Source organism: Hemitrygon akajei, chromosome 14 (genome assembly GCF_048418815.1).
Source record: "Hemitrygon akajei chromosome 14, sHemAka1.3, whole genome shotgun sequence".
Taxonomy (NCBI): domain Eukaryota; kingdom Metazoa; phylum Chordata; class Chondrichthyes; order Myliobatiformes; family Dasyatidae; genus Hemitrygon; species Hemitrygon akajei.
This window is the reverse complement of record NC_133137.1, coordinates 90,668,297-90,682,719: the sequence shown is the minus strand read 5'-3', so window position 1 is coordinate 90,682,719 and position 14,423 is coordinate 90,668,297. Positions and strand designations below refer to the sequence as shown.

General features: G+C 39.9%; 1 protein-coding gene across 5 annotated transcripts in view; it reads right to left on the bottom strand.

The window, feature by feature from the left end:
- The window catches only part of LOC140738775 (voltage-dependent calcium channel subunit alpha-2/delta-1-like), a 715,977-nt gene that overhangs the window by 364,570 nt on the left and 336,984 nt on the right, over window positions 1–14,423 (bottom strand). For all 5 annotated transcript variants that reach the window (XM_073066574.1, XM_073066575.1, XM_073066576.1 and 2 more), the window contains one exon: window positions 14,253–14,373. In XM_073066574.1, the coding sequence (XP_072922675.1) occupies window positions 14,253–14,373 (121 nt within the window). The remainder of the gene's footprint in view (window positions 1–14,252; window positions 14,374–14,423) is intronic.

The following is a 14,423-nucleotide window of genomic DNA, read 5'->3' as shown; positions in this document are numbered from 1 at the left end:
CATAATGAAATTAGTAATTACACACATGATAGCGAACACGTCAAATATTTTATTCTGAACAAGAATTAATTCTACGACAATCTTAATTTTAAGTCTGACATTGACAGATTGGTATCAACCAAAGGCTTTAGAGAAAAGGTAGGGATATAGTGTTTGATCACCGATTAGCCATTATCTCACTGAACACTGGCACACGCCCAAGGAATTAAACAGCTTTCTCCTGTTTCCACATTATTATGAGAGAGCAATAAGATTGTACATTACCGAATCCTTACAAATGATTTCTGGTGTAATTCTGAGCAAAAATGCAAAATAAAAATTGCTGCCCAAAAAGAGTCATTTCAATTACTGAAAATGCAACCCTGAGCATTGATTAAACACATCCAAATCCCAGTAATATTGAGTGCAAAGCAGCATTAGTATTTGGCAACTGTCCCTACTATAATCCCTAACAACCATTCAACTGTTCTGCGGAAGAGAATAATGAGAGGCAAAACAATTTTTGCTAAGAATCCAAATGTACTACTGTTGAACGGGAATAGAATTAATGGGACATGAGATGACTTAAGTCGAAAGAAACTAATGAGGAAAAAATGCCCTCAAGAAATAAAGCACTTTTGAAGGTCAGGAAAATGTCATGGGTCAAGAATGGGTAGAATTTGAAGTGAAATTATTAGATAAATAACCAAATAATATGAAGATCACAGCAGTAACAGTTAGTTAAGCATTATTTTAATTCAAATGTCAAAATTATTATAAAATTATTTGGTTTGCATATCAGTTATTGTTGTTAGTAAAATACAACACTTTTAGGTTCTAAATTAGAAAGCAGAACCAGAAAGTTTCACTGGATTTCTGCTAAAGCCACGTGCAAATTGCCTTTGGGTCAAAAGATCACAGTTAAGTGCATGTCTCAAAGATTAGTGAGGGAGGAATTATTTCTGATTCCTGGTGGTACTTTGGAAAGTGGAAGCTGTATCACTAGAATGTGCTTCCCTTGAATCAGCCCCAGATTGGTCTCCTGTTGAATTGAATAACTAACTAGTGGTGCGGGTAGATTTTTAGCAGACTGTCGCAGAGAGTGAGAGGCGGGAGAAGGTTTCAGTTGAGGGGGAGTTCAGAAAAAATAAGTACAAGTTGTTTTACAATAGACAAAGAAAGGATCAAAAACCGAAGATCAAGGACAAGGTTCTTGACCAAAATTGGGAGTATGATGCAGCAAGTGCTGGAACAGGATGGCACCAGCGAACAACATGACCAAGGGGGGGGGGTTTCAAGGAACTACTTCTTTCTCTTCATATTCTTAATCTCTTTCTTTTAAAAGCAGGTTCTACTACAAATGAGCATGCGATCTACATTTTGGGCCATTTTAGCAATCTGGCAACTTGTTGTCTCCAAGGAAGTTTGGCGAGGTTTTGAGTGAAGTGTGTGGCTTGAGGCCAAGAAGCCCGTAGACGGGGCGTGAGCCTCTGATTGACTCCATTTCTCACTGAACCGGCAAATTAAAGCATTGAAGACTGAAATTAACAAAGACGAGTAGGTCTTCAGCGCCATCTACCTGCGTGGGTGAACGGTCTCTCTCCCTCTCCACCTCGCTTGCTGCTCTCGAAGGAAGGTGCCCAAGTACGAATGTTCCCTCTCTCTCAATGCTGCTGGAGTCCATAGGACTTACGTATGGTTTCACCGACACCATTTGTGGATTGAACTCTGTTGTCCATGTTATGATGTCCTGGTTTCTAGCCACTTTTTTTTCTCTCTGTTGTTGTTCTTGTGCAATCTTGATCGGGGCGAACTAGCACTGCAACCATCAGATAGCGAGTGTGGGATTGAATTGAACTGAGCTGAAATGAACATACCTAGACTCTTTCAATGTCATTGTAGTTTAAATTCTTGTATCCTATGCTCTTCACTCACTTTTTTTTGCTGTTTACACAATTTGTTCTTATGTTTGTTCATCGGGGGTTTGATGATTTTCTTTTTAACAGGTTCCCCGGTTTTCTTTGCTTCGAGGTTGTCTGTGGGAAGACAAACCTCAACGCTGTAAGGTTGTACACTGCATACTTATTTTGACAATAAATGCAACTTTGAATCTGTGCCTCTTGAAAGTGCTAACCAAGCAACTGGGAAACTGCACAAATTTTCTTCACTCCTGTTAGTGTGATTTTCAACTTCCCAAAAGTATTTTTTGGCACTGGTCAAAAATTTGACAGGTGGATTTTAAAATGCAAGTATGTACACTTTGGTAGGAAGAACAGAAAAGCAGAGGATTGTTTTTCAAGAAGAGAGGTTACAGAGCACTGTAACATAAGAGATCTAAGTATGCTTGCACAAGAAGTAGAGAAAGGTAGATCGTAGATACTGCAATTAGAAAAGATGATGGAATGTTGGTATATAGAGGAATGAAATTCCTGTTACAAATGAAGAAAGGGTCGGTGAGACCCCACCTGGGGAACTGTGGCCTCTACTCAAGTAGTGATGTGCTTGCATTTGAGATAGTTCTGAGAAAGTTCAGTCTTTCGATTCCAAAGATGAAGCAGCTAAATAATGAAGAAATAATTGCTCCAGTTTGGCCTTTGGATGAATGAAAGACAAACATATAAGAATGAATGAGAGACCACTTATGAATATATGCAAATTTACCGGGGAATCTAAGATCAAAAAGCATTATTTCAGATCATTTATTTTATTGATAGATTGAGATACAGCGTGGAGTAGGCCATTCCAGCCCTTCGAGTTGCACCGCCCAGTAATCTCCCAATTTAATCCTAGCCTGATCATGGGACAATTTACAATGACCGATTAACCGACCAACTGGCACATCTTTGGACTGTGGGAGGAAACCGGAACACCCAGAGGAAACCCATGTAGTCACGGGAGGAGCATACAAACTCCTTACAAGCAGCAGTGGGAAATGAACCCAGTTCACTGGTACTGCAAAGTGTCGTGCTAGCCACTGTGCTACCATGCCACTCAATTTTGGGAGTATGAATTTTTGGAATTCTCAAACCCAGTAACTTTGGGCACTGAGAAGATGAATATGTCCAAATTATTTTTGAGCAGCAGAACAATCATGCGTTCTGGGGATCAGATAGGAAACCGAGATGATACCAAGATCTTCTTGGGGCGGCACGTCAACATAAGAGTCAGCGAAATGCTTTACAGCCCTAGTTGTAAGATTGAAGTTAAATTTCCTCCACTGTCTTATGTAATTATACTTATTGTGTTTTTCATTGTCGTGTTCTTTATCTTATTGGTTTTTTTTTGTTCTGCATCCGGAGGAACAGTTATTTAATTCTCCTTTGCACTTGTGTAGTGGAAATGACGTTAAACAATCTTATCTGGATGGAGCTTATCTCCATGACCACATGGGTTCCTCGGAGTGCACCGGTTTCCCCCACTTTCCAAATGCGTACTGCTTAGCATTGATGACTTGTGGTTCAATGGATCAATTTAATACCAAAAAACACATACAGTATACAACCCAAAATTCTTGCTCTTCACAGATGTCCACAAAACAATACTTATCAAAAATGACAACACACTATTTATTAGTTCCCTCACAGCTCTACTATTCTATTTACTTATCTGAATCTGGCAGGAAGAATCCTGTAGCATTTCTTCTCCTTTGTCAAAACAACAATGGGCTTCACCATAAAGCATCAAGAGTATGGTTTAAATTTATGCAACATACCAGCAATGTTATTATTGTTCTTTGATTTGGAAACTAAGATTTTTCTTTTCTGTTCAGAAATAGCCAGATAGAACACTTCAATTGTATTAAAATATTTTCTGTTTAGATAATTGAAACCATGGTATTACTTTTACTGCAAGGTCAGGGTTATTCGATATGAAGTTTTTATGAAAGCTACATTACTGTCATTGCCCAAGGCAATGCAGTCATTATTCGTCTACAAATGACTGACCTATGAGGCCTTCCAATTCAAAACAGAAAATTGATTAACTCAAATCCTTTGAGCATTATTAAAATCCTTTAACTGCCAAAGAAGCCTCTGGCACCCATTAAGCTAGAATATTAGAAAATTCATTACTTAAAGTTCAGATCACGTGAATTATTGCAACCAAATACAACATTAACTATGATGACATTACTACCATACAAAATGGGAGCACATCAAACAAAAGTGGAAAATACATTGGAACTTCCATGGAACATTTGAGCTGTTGTGCTGACATGTTGCAGGAACTGGGCAACGTTCAAGCAACGATTGAATTTATAAATGATAAATAACATCTCTGTAATGTAAGTAGCTGGTCACAACCACAGTCAACAAAAGAGTCTAACCAGCCTTGGTATGTAACAGCGTTTCTGAGTTAACTGCCATCAATATTTTAGGATCACACCTGACGTGAACGTCAACTGGAACAGCACAGTACCAGGTCACATACTGAATATCCTGTGGCAAAATCACTCAACTCTTGATTCAACAAAGCCTTTCCACAACCTACAAGACAGAATTCAGAAGCAACAGAGAATATCCTCCACTTGGCTGGACACATATAGCACCAGCAAAACTTGTAAGACCTGAAGACATAAGAGCAGGAATAGGCCATTCAGCCCATCGAGTCTGCTCTGCCGTTCAGGCACGGCTGATTTATCTTTCCTCTCAAACCCATTCTCTCTGTAGCCTTTAACATTCTCATGAAGCTAAACCCCAAACAGCACAAAGCAGCCACTTGATTGGCATGACAGGTACCACCATAAACATTCGTTCTTCCACCCCTCCGTGCAGAAAAGCTACGTTACACCCATCTACAAATGGGCATACAAACAACTCTCCAAGTTATCTTCATCAGTTCATCCAAAACACTCAACCTCTACCACAAAGAGCATGGAAGTCGGCTCATGTCAGTTCCATCCAAGTCACACACTTCCCTGTCTTGGAAATATGTTTTCCTTCATTATGGCTAGGGAATTGTTAGAAATCCCTACAAAATAGCATTGGAGTAATTTCACCAGAATGATGGCAGCAATTCAAGATGGTTCAACATCACCTTCTCCAAGCCAAATAGGAACAGGAAAAACAAACACAGCATCTGTGGATTAAAATAAAAATCACCTGCATGCTTTATAAACACAAGGGATTCTGTAGATGCTGGAAATCCAGTATAACGCCAGCAGAATACTGGAGGAACTCTGCACGTCAGACAGCATCTATGGAAATGAATACACAGTCAACACTTTGTGAAAACAGCCTTAAATGAATAAACAGTCGACGCCTCCACGAATACTGCCTGACCTGCTGAACAGTTTGTGTGTGCATTATATGCTTTATATGTGTTTTTTTTAAACAATCAATTATTATAGGGAGAGAAATTTTAAAATTATCAGTCTGAAATGCATTTGTAAATTTACTGAAATTAACATGTACAGAGCTGGAAAAAGTTGGCATATAACACATTAAACTAAAACATGGCTGAAGGCATAAAATTTTAAGAAAGAAGTGGAAAAGAACATTTAAAAATGACTGAGTTGTAGGCAGAGAAGAGGCAAACCCTGGCAGTCCAGATTTACAGAGTATACAGAGTATGTGAGCTGTGAAACAAGACATTTCCTCAAGGGGTGATACTGAAATTGAATCAGAATGAACCTTATGATAGGGCCAATGGTGGAATACCAGTCACAGGTAATTAATATCGACTTCCAAAGTGGAGTAAACGGGCTGACTTTAAATAGTTTGCGAAATGGGTCAAGAGTGGATCAAACAAGTCTAATGCAAATACAGTTCAGAGTACCCACACTCTAGCCTCAGTAATGGTTAGCTCAGATTATTAAAATCTTATTAAAATCAGATTATTAAAAGTTCATTAAAATTAATGTATTATTTCGATGGAACCAAATGTATGGAGATTAGTACAACCAGCAGCCAATTCTTGTGCCCCGTTATTGCTCGCAAAAAAAAGACAAATGTAAAGCACAAGGTAAAATTGCACAGGCTTACTATAAATTTGCTACCAAGCACTTTCACTTCAACTAAATTATTTTACAACCTTTTTCTATAACAGCATGAACATAGGCACAAAATCTGCTCTCAACCCAACATCTACATGTAAATAATTTTTTTCCAATATTAGCATCCAATGGAAAATATATAAAACATTTCTGTGCACATTTATTAATAAACTGAAGATGCAGCAACTTGCTGCATAGCTGGTGAGTGATCATTCTGAATTGGACATCGTTCCCAAGAGCTGTAATCTTCATGGTGCATCAGGCAACTTGTCCCATAATGTGATTACACAAGATGTATGAGCCATGGGAACTGTCAGAATAATGAGCATTCCCATGCAAAATTCTGAATACATGCAGAGCAACTTCATATTTATGGAGTCATAACCATGCTTTAATCATTGAATTTAAGAGATTCGTTGCCCAATAAACACTGCCAAATATAATGTACATGCTGGGGAATCCTGCCACACAACAGAAATCTGTTGCTGCAACCTGATTTGGGAAGCAATACTGATAGACTCATTTGCCTGACAGATGAGATTGGGTTGCTGCATGAAAGCTGGGATTAACATAGCATGGGGAAAGTTCAGTGCGGCTCTAAACTGCCCAGCTACTTCATCTGGTTTTAGGGCCCACTAGCTTCCCTTGGGAATCTTAGATGCTGAAATATCTTCAAACCTATTCAAATACAGGAGAATGGACAGGTTCACAGAGGAAGAGTGGATCTGAACAGACTAGGATAGACACACACCAGACAATTGTGCCTTTCATACCTTTATAACAAAGTACTTATTTTTAATTTGTTCACAGGATGAGGAAAAGAGCAGCAAAGTCAGCATTATATCTAGATTGACCCTTGAACTGAGAGGCTGCATCCAAGGAGAGCCAACTTTCAACCACATTAATAAGTCCAGGGTCACAGACATCTATAGATTAATGCATCATGTGAGCATGTTTCACCAAAAGGATTCTGGCACTATTGCTGTATTTTAATTTTAATTATTTACTTAAATTCTACAAATTTTATGGTGGCATTTGAACTTACACCTTCAACATCTAAGCCTCGGGATGCAAACCCAATAACATTTTCACAATTTTCTTTTTATCCAACAGCACTTGTTCGAAGAGCAGTGACTTCTCTTCCACCATTTGGTTCTTGAACCAAATTGCACCATCCCAATCACTGCCACAGTGTAGCAGCATTGTGACCAATTTCACTACTTTGCAATGCAATTGACCTTTTTTGTTCTACAACGTGTCCTTGGTTACAAATGAGTTTCGTTCCTAAGTCCACCTTTAAGTCGGATTTCTACGTAAGTCGGAACAGGTACATCTGGTATTATTTAGCATCAGTTAGTCAAATGTTTGTCTTAGTATATGGCATATATTTTAACTTTCTATGCATACAAAACACTTCAGAAATGTATGTATTTCAATAATTAAACCACTGCATTGCTAAGTTATAATTGTAGCTTCCATCGGGGCAGGGCCTTTTGTATGCTCTATTATTCTCACTTTACCCTTTAAAATTGTTCTGATCGTTGACCGACTGTAGCCTAATGCTTTTCCAATGACCGATGGCGCTTCACCTCTTTCTGATCGCTTTATTATTTCCACTTTATTTTCAATCGTGATCGTTTTCTGTCAACGGAACAGAAACACTGCGGATTCAGTAGCTGCCGCGGGCAGCTTCCTGGATCCTACAGTCCGCCCACACTTAAATGGTTAAATGGGACAAGGGGGGCAGTGCTGACTGGAAAAGGGATTCAGGGTGAATCCTGCTAAGAAATGTTTAAGCCAAATACAAAGTTACACACTTAACACTGTTAACGGCAACGTGATCTGACTTAAATCGGCAGACGGCGTTCTCCTTCGTCGAGCTGACGAATTTTTAATATAATAGGCCATTCGTAAGTACGAGTTGTTCGTAAGTCGGACGTTCGTAACTCAGGGATGCCCTGTAATTGCATTTTCTTGTAAAATGTTGAATATTATATGTTAAATTGATATTCTTCTTCTGAATGTTGTACTTCTGATACAATGTGCCGATGATGTTGCAGAAAGTGAGTTTTCCATTGCACCTGTGCATACATGGTTTTGTATCAATGGGATTAAACTCAACCTTGATTACAATTGAATTATCAAACCTTTTCTAGCTAAAGGTTGTTTAGAAATAATCATTCAAAATATTAGGAAAATAAAAATGAATAGAAATAGAGCAAATAAATTTGCCAGATTGAAAAACTCTTCAAAGGTGTATGGCAGATGAAAGCATGGAGTTTTGAGAAGCTGACAGCAAGTTTCAAAATTTCTGTCTGTAGTTCAACAGCAGTTTGCCAGAGAGAACTGGTTTCCAAACCAGTTCACAACACATCCCAATTTCCCTTTGAGCATAAGGATATGACAGATTTCCAACCCAATTTTCATTTGCTTTGGGTGCTTGACCAATACGGTACCACTGAGGTATACAATATAGTTTTTTTTCCAGAAATTGCCTGCGTCGAAGTCTCTCATCATTTTCTTGAGAAATTGAACATTTTTTGACGTTAGTGAACAAATATCATGCAAGTTATTAATGCATTTGGTAACCTTGCTTTGCATTGTGTTACTAACTGCAGAATATATCAGACACTTTATAGCTACAGTGGTTATTGCTCAGAATTGCCAGCAAGTCTGCCCCCTGTAGGGTCCTATGAGATAGCACCCAGGACACTCACAGCAAGGCCAGAGTCTTCTAAGTGTTGCCTGCCTTTGTCTCTCATTGGCTCACATTCATTCTTGGTCTCAATGGGAGGCACCAACGTACATTGATTTCACTGGTACTTCATCAGTTTCTTGGAATACCCTCTTCGAAGTCAGCCGCCCATAGAAACTTGTCTCAATCCTATGTTTGCTACATGGCAAATGGCAAACTCTCCTACGGTGATTATATTCCAGAACAAAGATCCCCAGACCTCATTAACTGAGCTACAGAATACAGCTATACCTGAAGGTCAAGCTAATATGCTGTCAGCATTCACCGAAGCATGTGAGAATATGGGCCTTACACTCAACAACCATCAGAGTAATCAACTCTGCCTACCTGTCCCTGTTGTACATACTGCCCTTCAACAAGAGAAATTCACAATGAGACTGGGGAACATTGGCCAATTTCCATATCTCATAATCTACCAACTCGACCCAATGACGCTGCATAAGATGCTGAGTATTTCAGCAACACACACAAAATGCTGGTGGGACACAGCAGGCCAGGCAGCATCTATAGGAAGAGGCACTGTCGATGTTTCGGGCCGAGACCCTTCATCAGGACTAACTGAAAGGAAAGATAGTAAGAGATTTCAGCATTTTGGTTTTAGGTCAGATTAACAACATCGGCAACATTTGGATTTCCATCTTCTTAGGAAGTACCCACCCACCTGTCCCAACAGCCTCCTCCTACCCTTAGTATCAGAGCTATAGAAAAATATAGCACAGAAATAGGCCCCTCAGCCCATTTAGTTCCGACATATCATTCAAACTGTCTACTCCCATTGACATGCACCCGGACCATATCTCGACTATCCATGTACCTATCCAAACTTCTCTTAAATGTTGAAATCGAGCTCACATGGATCACTTGCATTGGCAGCTCATTCCACTCTCTCATGACTCTCTCAGTGAAGAAATTCCCCTCACGCTTCCCTTCAACTTTTCACCTTTTACCCTTAACCCATGACCTCTTGTTATAGTCCCACCCAACCTCAGAGGAAAAAGCCTGCTTGCATTTGCCCTATCCATACCGCTCATGATTTTGTATACAGTACCTCTATCAGATCTCCCCTCAATCTTTTACTTTCCAAGCAATAAATTCCTAACCTATTAAATCCTTCCAAATAACTCAGGTCCTCCAGTCCTGTCAACATCCTTGTAGTTTCCTCTATACTCTTTCAACCTTATTTACATCTTGCCTGTTGGTAGGTGACCAAAACTGCATGCAATATTCCAAATTAGGTCATACCAACTTCTTGCACAACTTCAACACAACATCCCATCTCCTGTACACTAAACTTAGATTTACCAAGGCCAAAATTGCAAGCTCTTTCTTTACGACCCTACCTACCTGTGCTGCCACTGTCAATAAATGATGTACCTGTATTCACAGATCCTTCTGTCCTACAGCATTCCTCAGTTCCCTACCTTTCACTGTGTAAAACTCACCCTGGTTGGTTCTACCAAAGTGCAACACCTTACACTTGTCTGCATTAAATTCCATCTGCCATTTTTCAGCCCATTCTTCCAACTGCTTCAGATCCCACTCTTTGATAATCTTCCTCGATGTCCACTGCACCCCATTCTTGGTCTCATTCACAAATTTGTTGATCAAGTTAACCACTTTACAATCCAGATTGTTGATATAAATGACAAACAACAATGAACCCAGCATTGATCCCTGCAGCACTCCACTAGACACAGGCCTCGAGTCAGAAAGGCAACCATCTACTACCACTCTCTGGTTTCTCCCACAAAGCCACTGTCTAATCTAATTTACTACCTCACCTTGAATGCCAAGCTACTGAACCTTCCTGGCCAACCTCCCATGTAGGACCTTGTCAAATGCCCTGCTAAAGTCCATGTAGACATTGCCTTGTCTTTTTCAACTTTCTTGGTAACATACTCAAAGAACTCTATAACATTGGTTAGACACAGTATACTGCGAACAAAGTCATACTGACTATAACTAATCAGTCCAGATCTATCCAAATACTCATATATCCAGTCCCTTAGGTTACTTTCCAATTACTTTTGCACTACTGAAGTCAGGCTCACCGGCCTAAAATTTCTCGGCTTTATTTTTAGAATCTTTCTTAAACAGTGGAATAACATTACCTATCCTCCAATTTTTTGGTACCTCATCTGTCTCTATGAATGATTCAAATATCTTTGCTATTTCTGTACCAGCCTCCCACAGGTTCCAAGGGAACACCAAGTTAGGCCCTGGGGATTTAGCCACCCTAATTTTTCTCAAGACACCAAACACCCCCTCCTCTGTAATCTGTATAGGGTTCATGATTTTGCGGCTACTTTGCCTCACTCATAAAAACTCTGTGTCTGTCTCCCAGGTAAATACAGATGCAAAAAATCCACTGACGATCTCCCCTGTCCCTTTTGGCTCCATACATGGATTACTATTCTGATCCTTCAGAGGACCAATTTTGTCCCTCACAATCCTTTTGCTCTTAACATATCTGTAGAATCCCTTAGAATTCCCCTTCATTTGGTCTCCGAGGGCAATGTCATGCCTTCTTTTAGCCCTCCTGATTTCTTTCTTAAGTATTCTTAGCATTTCTTATACTCCATAAGTACCTCATTTGTTCCTACCTAGCTATACCTATGATGCACCTCCTTTTTTCTTAACCAGGGCCTCAATATCTCTTGAAAACCAATGTTCCCTAAACCTGTTATCTTTACCTTTTCATTCTGACAGGCACATATAAGTTTCTACTCTCAAAATTTCACTTTTGAAGGCCTCCCACTTACCAAATATTCCTTTACCAGATAACAACCTGTCACAATCCACACTTGCTGGATACTTTCTAATGCCATCAAAATTGGCCTTTCTCCAATTTAGAATCTCAACCCATGGACAAGACCTATCTTTTCCCATACTTACTTTGAAACTAATGGCATTATGATTGCTAGGTGCAAAGCATTCTCCAAGACAAACTTCCGTCACCTTCCCTGTCTCATTCCCTAACAGAGCAAGAATCACACACTCTCCCTTTGGGACTTCTATGTATTGATTAAGGAAGCGTTCCTAAACACATTTGATAAACACTATCCCATCTAGTCTTTTCACAGTTTGGGAGTCCCAGTCAATATTTGGAAAGTTAAAATCACCTACTATTACAACCTTATTTTTCTTGCAATAGTCTACGATCTCTCTACAAATTTCTTCCTCTAAAGACCGTGTACTGTTGGGTGGTCGATAATATAGTCCCATTAATGTGGTCATACCTTTCTTATTCCTCAGTTCGACCTATAAAGCTTAACTAGATGAGTTCTCCAGTCTGTCCTGACTGAACAGTGCCGTGACATTTTCCCTGATTAGTAACTCCACCTTTAATCCCTCCCACTCTGTCGCATCTAAAACAATGGAATCCCAAAATATTGAGCTGCCAGTCCTGCTTCTCCTGCATGTCTCACTGATGGCTACAGTATCGTAATTCCAGGTGTTGATCCATGCCCTGAGTTGATTTGGCTTCCCCACAATACTTCTTGCATTGAAATATGCACATCTCAGGATATTAGTCGCACCATGCTCAACCTTTTGATTCCTGACTTTGTCTGAGTTCTTAACAACATACATCTCCACTATCTGTTTTGGCATTCTGGATCCCATCCTCCTGCAACTCTAGTTTAAATCCACCCCTACTCCATGCAGCAGTAGTCCTTCCCCCTATGATATTAGTACCCCCCCCCCCCCCACCCCAAGTTCAGGTCTCTTCTGTACAGTTCCCAACTTCCCTGGAAGAGACCCCAGTGATCCAAAATCTGATGCCCTCCCTCCTACACCAACTCCTTTGCCACATGGTAAATTGCACGGTCTTCCTAGTTCTACCCTCCCAGCAAGTGGCACAGGTAGCAATCCTGAGAGTAGAACCCTTCTGTGGAAGAGTTCATGTTTCTCACATTGGCCTCATCAACTGTCTCAAAGCTGACAAACTCAGAGTGAGAGCAGGGCATCCTTGATCCCAAGGGACTTCCTCCCAAGAAACTTGCACTGGGATCCATTTCCATTCACAATACTTTATTAGCAAGGAGGTATCAAGTTATAAAGACACATAGGATTACCCGAGAAATCACGAACTTGATTGAAAACTGGCTTGGCAGTTTTTCAATAGAGGCAGCAATGTGTCAAAGGCAAAACATGAGATGAATCCACCTGCCGCTGGTGCTCAGAACAACGGAACCAAAGTACGTAGCAACACAAGTGTAAGTGAGGTAGCAATTTCTGAAAGCCAGTTGGAAAGGCTCAATTGCATTAACTCAGTCATCTGTAAATGTTATTTGCAGTTTTCCTCGGCATCAATATTGTTAATACAAAAACACAGGAACAAAATAACATTGCAATATCTCGCTAGATGGCCATCTAGAAGGCTCTTGTTAAAGTTTTCATGACACAATAAAGTTCACCTTAATTCAAATATTTCGAGTAAGATTTCAAATTATCCTCTGGGTAACAGTGTCAACTCCCATCAAGGCAAGCAGCAGACATTTCACATCTTATCATCACGTATAAGAAGAATGCAATTTTCAACTTGACTGAGGAGGAACTGATTATCTGGCACATGGTCTGGTACTTAGAAACACTGAGCATCCCTTGATGCAACACCTGGATACCCCTTTTAGATCGAAATGTAAAACGATTAATATGGCTGACTTCTTACTGCATGAGGAAGGAAACATCCAAAATTATACTGTCCAGCTGGACATTCTCCAAGTGTTATTTTGTCAGCGAAAACAAACCTGTGTATAGAATTGAAATAAATATGGTTTAAATATCAACTGATATGAAGTAAGATTCTAGTACCAAAACTTTGTGAACAATGTGTATGGCATGCATTGAAAGCACTGGTTCCTGGTGAAAGTGGAAGAAGTCACACAGAGGTATCAATAACTTACCTCACAAGTTAAGTGGGAAATTGACCTTCCTGCATCAAGTACTGAAAACAGGGCCTGATGAGGCCATTGCACAACTTTGCACAGACCTGCTAAATACCAATTGATTGTGTTACTAACTACAGATTACAGTGGATGTCCTTTAGGCTCAATGGCCCGATTATGGATGGAAGTCGCCTTATTCACAGCAACATTACTTGTTCCCTATAGTGAAACAGGGACTCAAAATTAACGTGGAATATGGTCAATAAATGAGTAATAAGCTTACAGCAAATTAATCTGAAGATCATCCTCATTCATCTTTGGCATCGTCAACCACATAGTCTGTGCAATTTTTATCAGCCCATTACAAACCTCTACTCTAATAACCTAACAATTGCTGAGCCAAAGACAAAAATTCCTTCTTCAGGTTTGTCCCTTTCAACAATTTCTCAGTTTCCTTCAAAAGGCATGCTTCATATTGGCTCTCTTTGAACAATAAGCATTGGGGAAAACCTGCTTGCCATCCCTTTCACATAATGCAACTACCATTTCCGTCCGAGAGTCCTCGATGCTAACGCTCACGTACCACAGAGAATTCAATACATTTTCCATGAGAATAGATTGAGTGGAGACTACTCACAGCCCTCGTAGATGTCTGTGGGGATGTGGACAGCAGTATGGTTGAAGTCCACACGACGGCGGAAGGCTTGGTTTAGTTGAAAATCAGGTTTGATCCTTGGACGGGTTTCATTTCTTTCAGACTTTAGGGAGGAAGAAGAATCAAAGTAAGAACATTTGTCAGGCTCACACG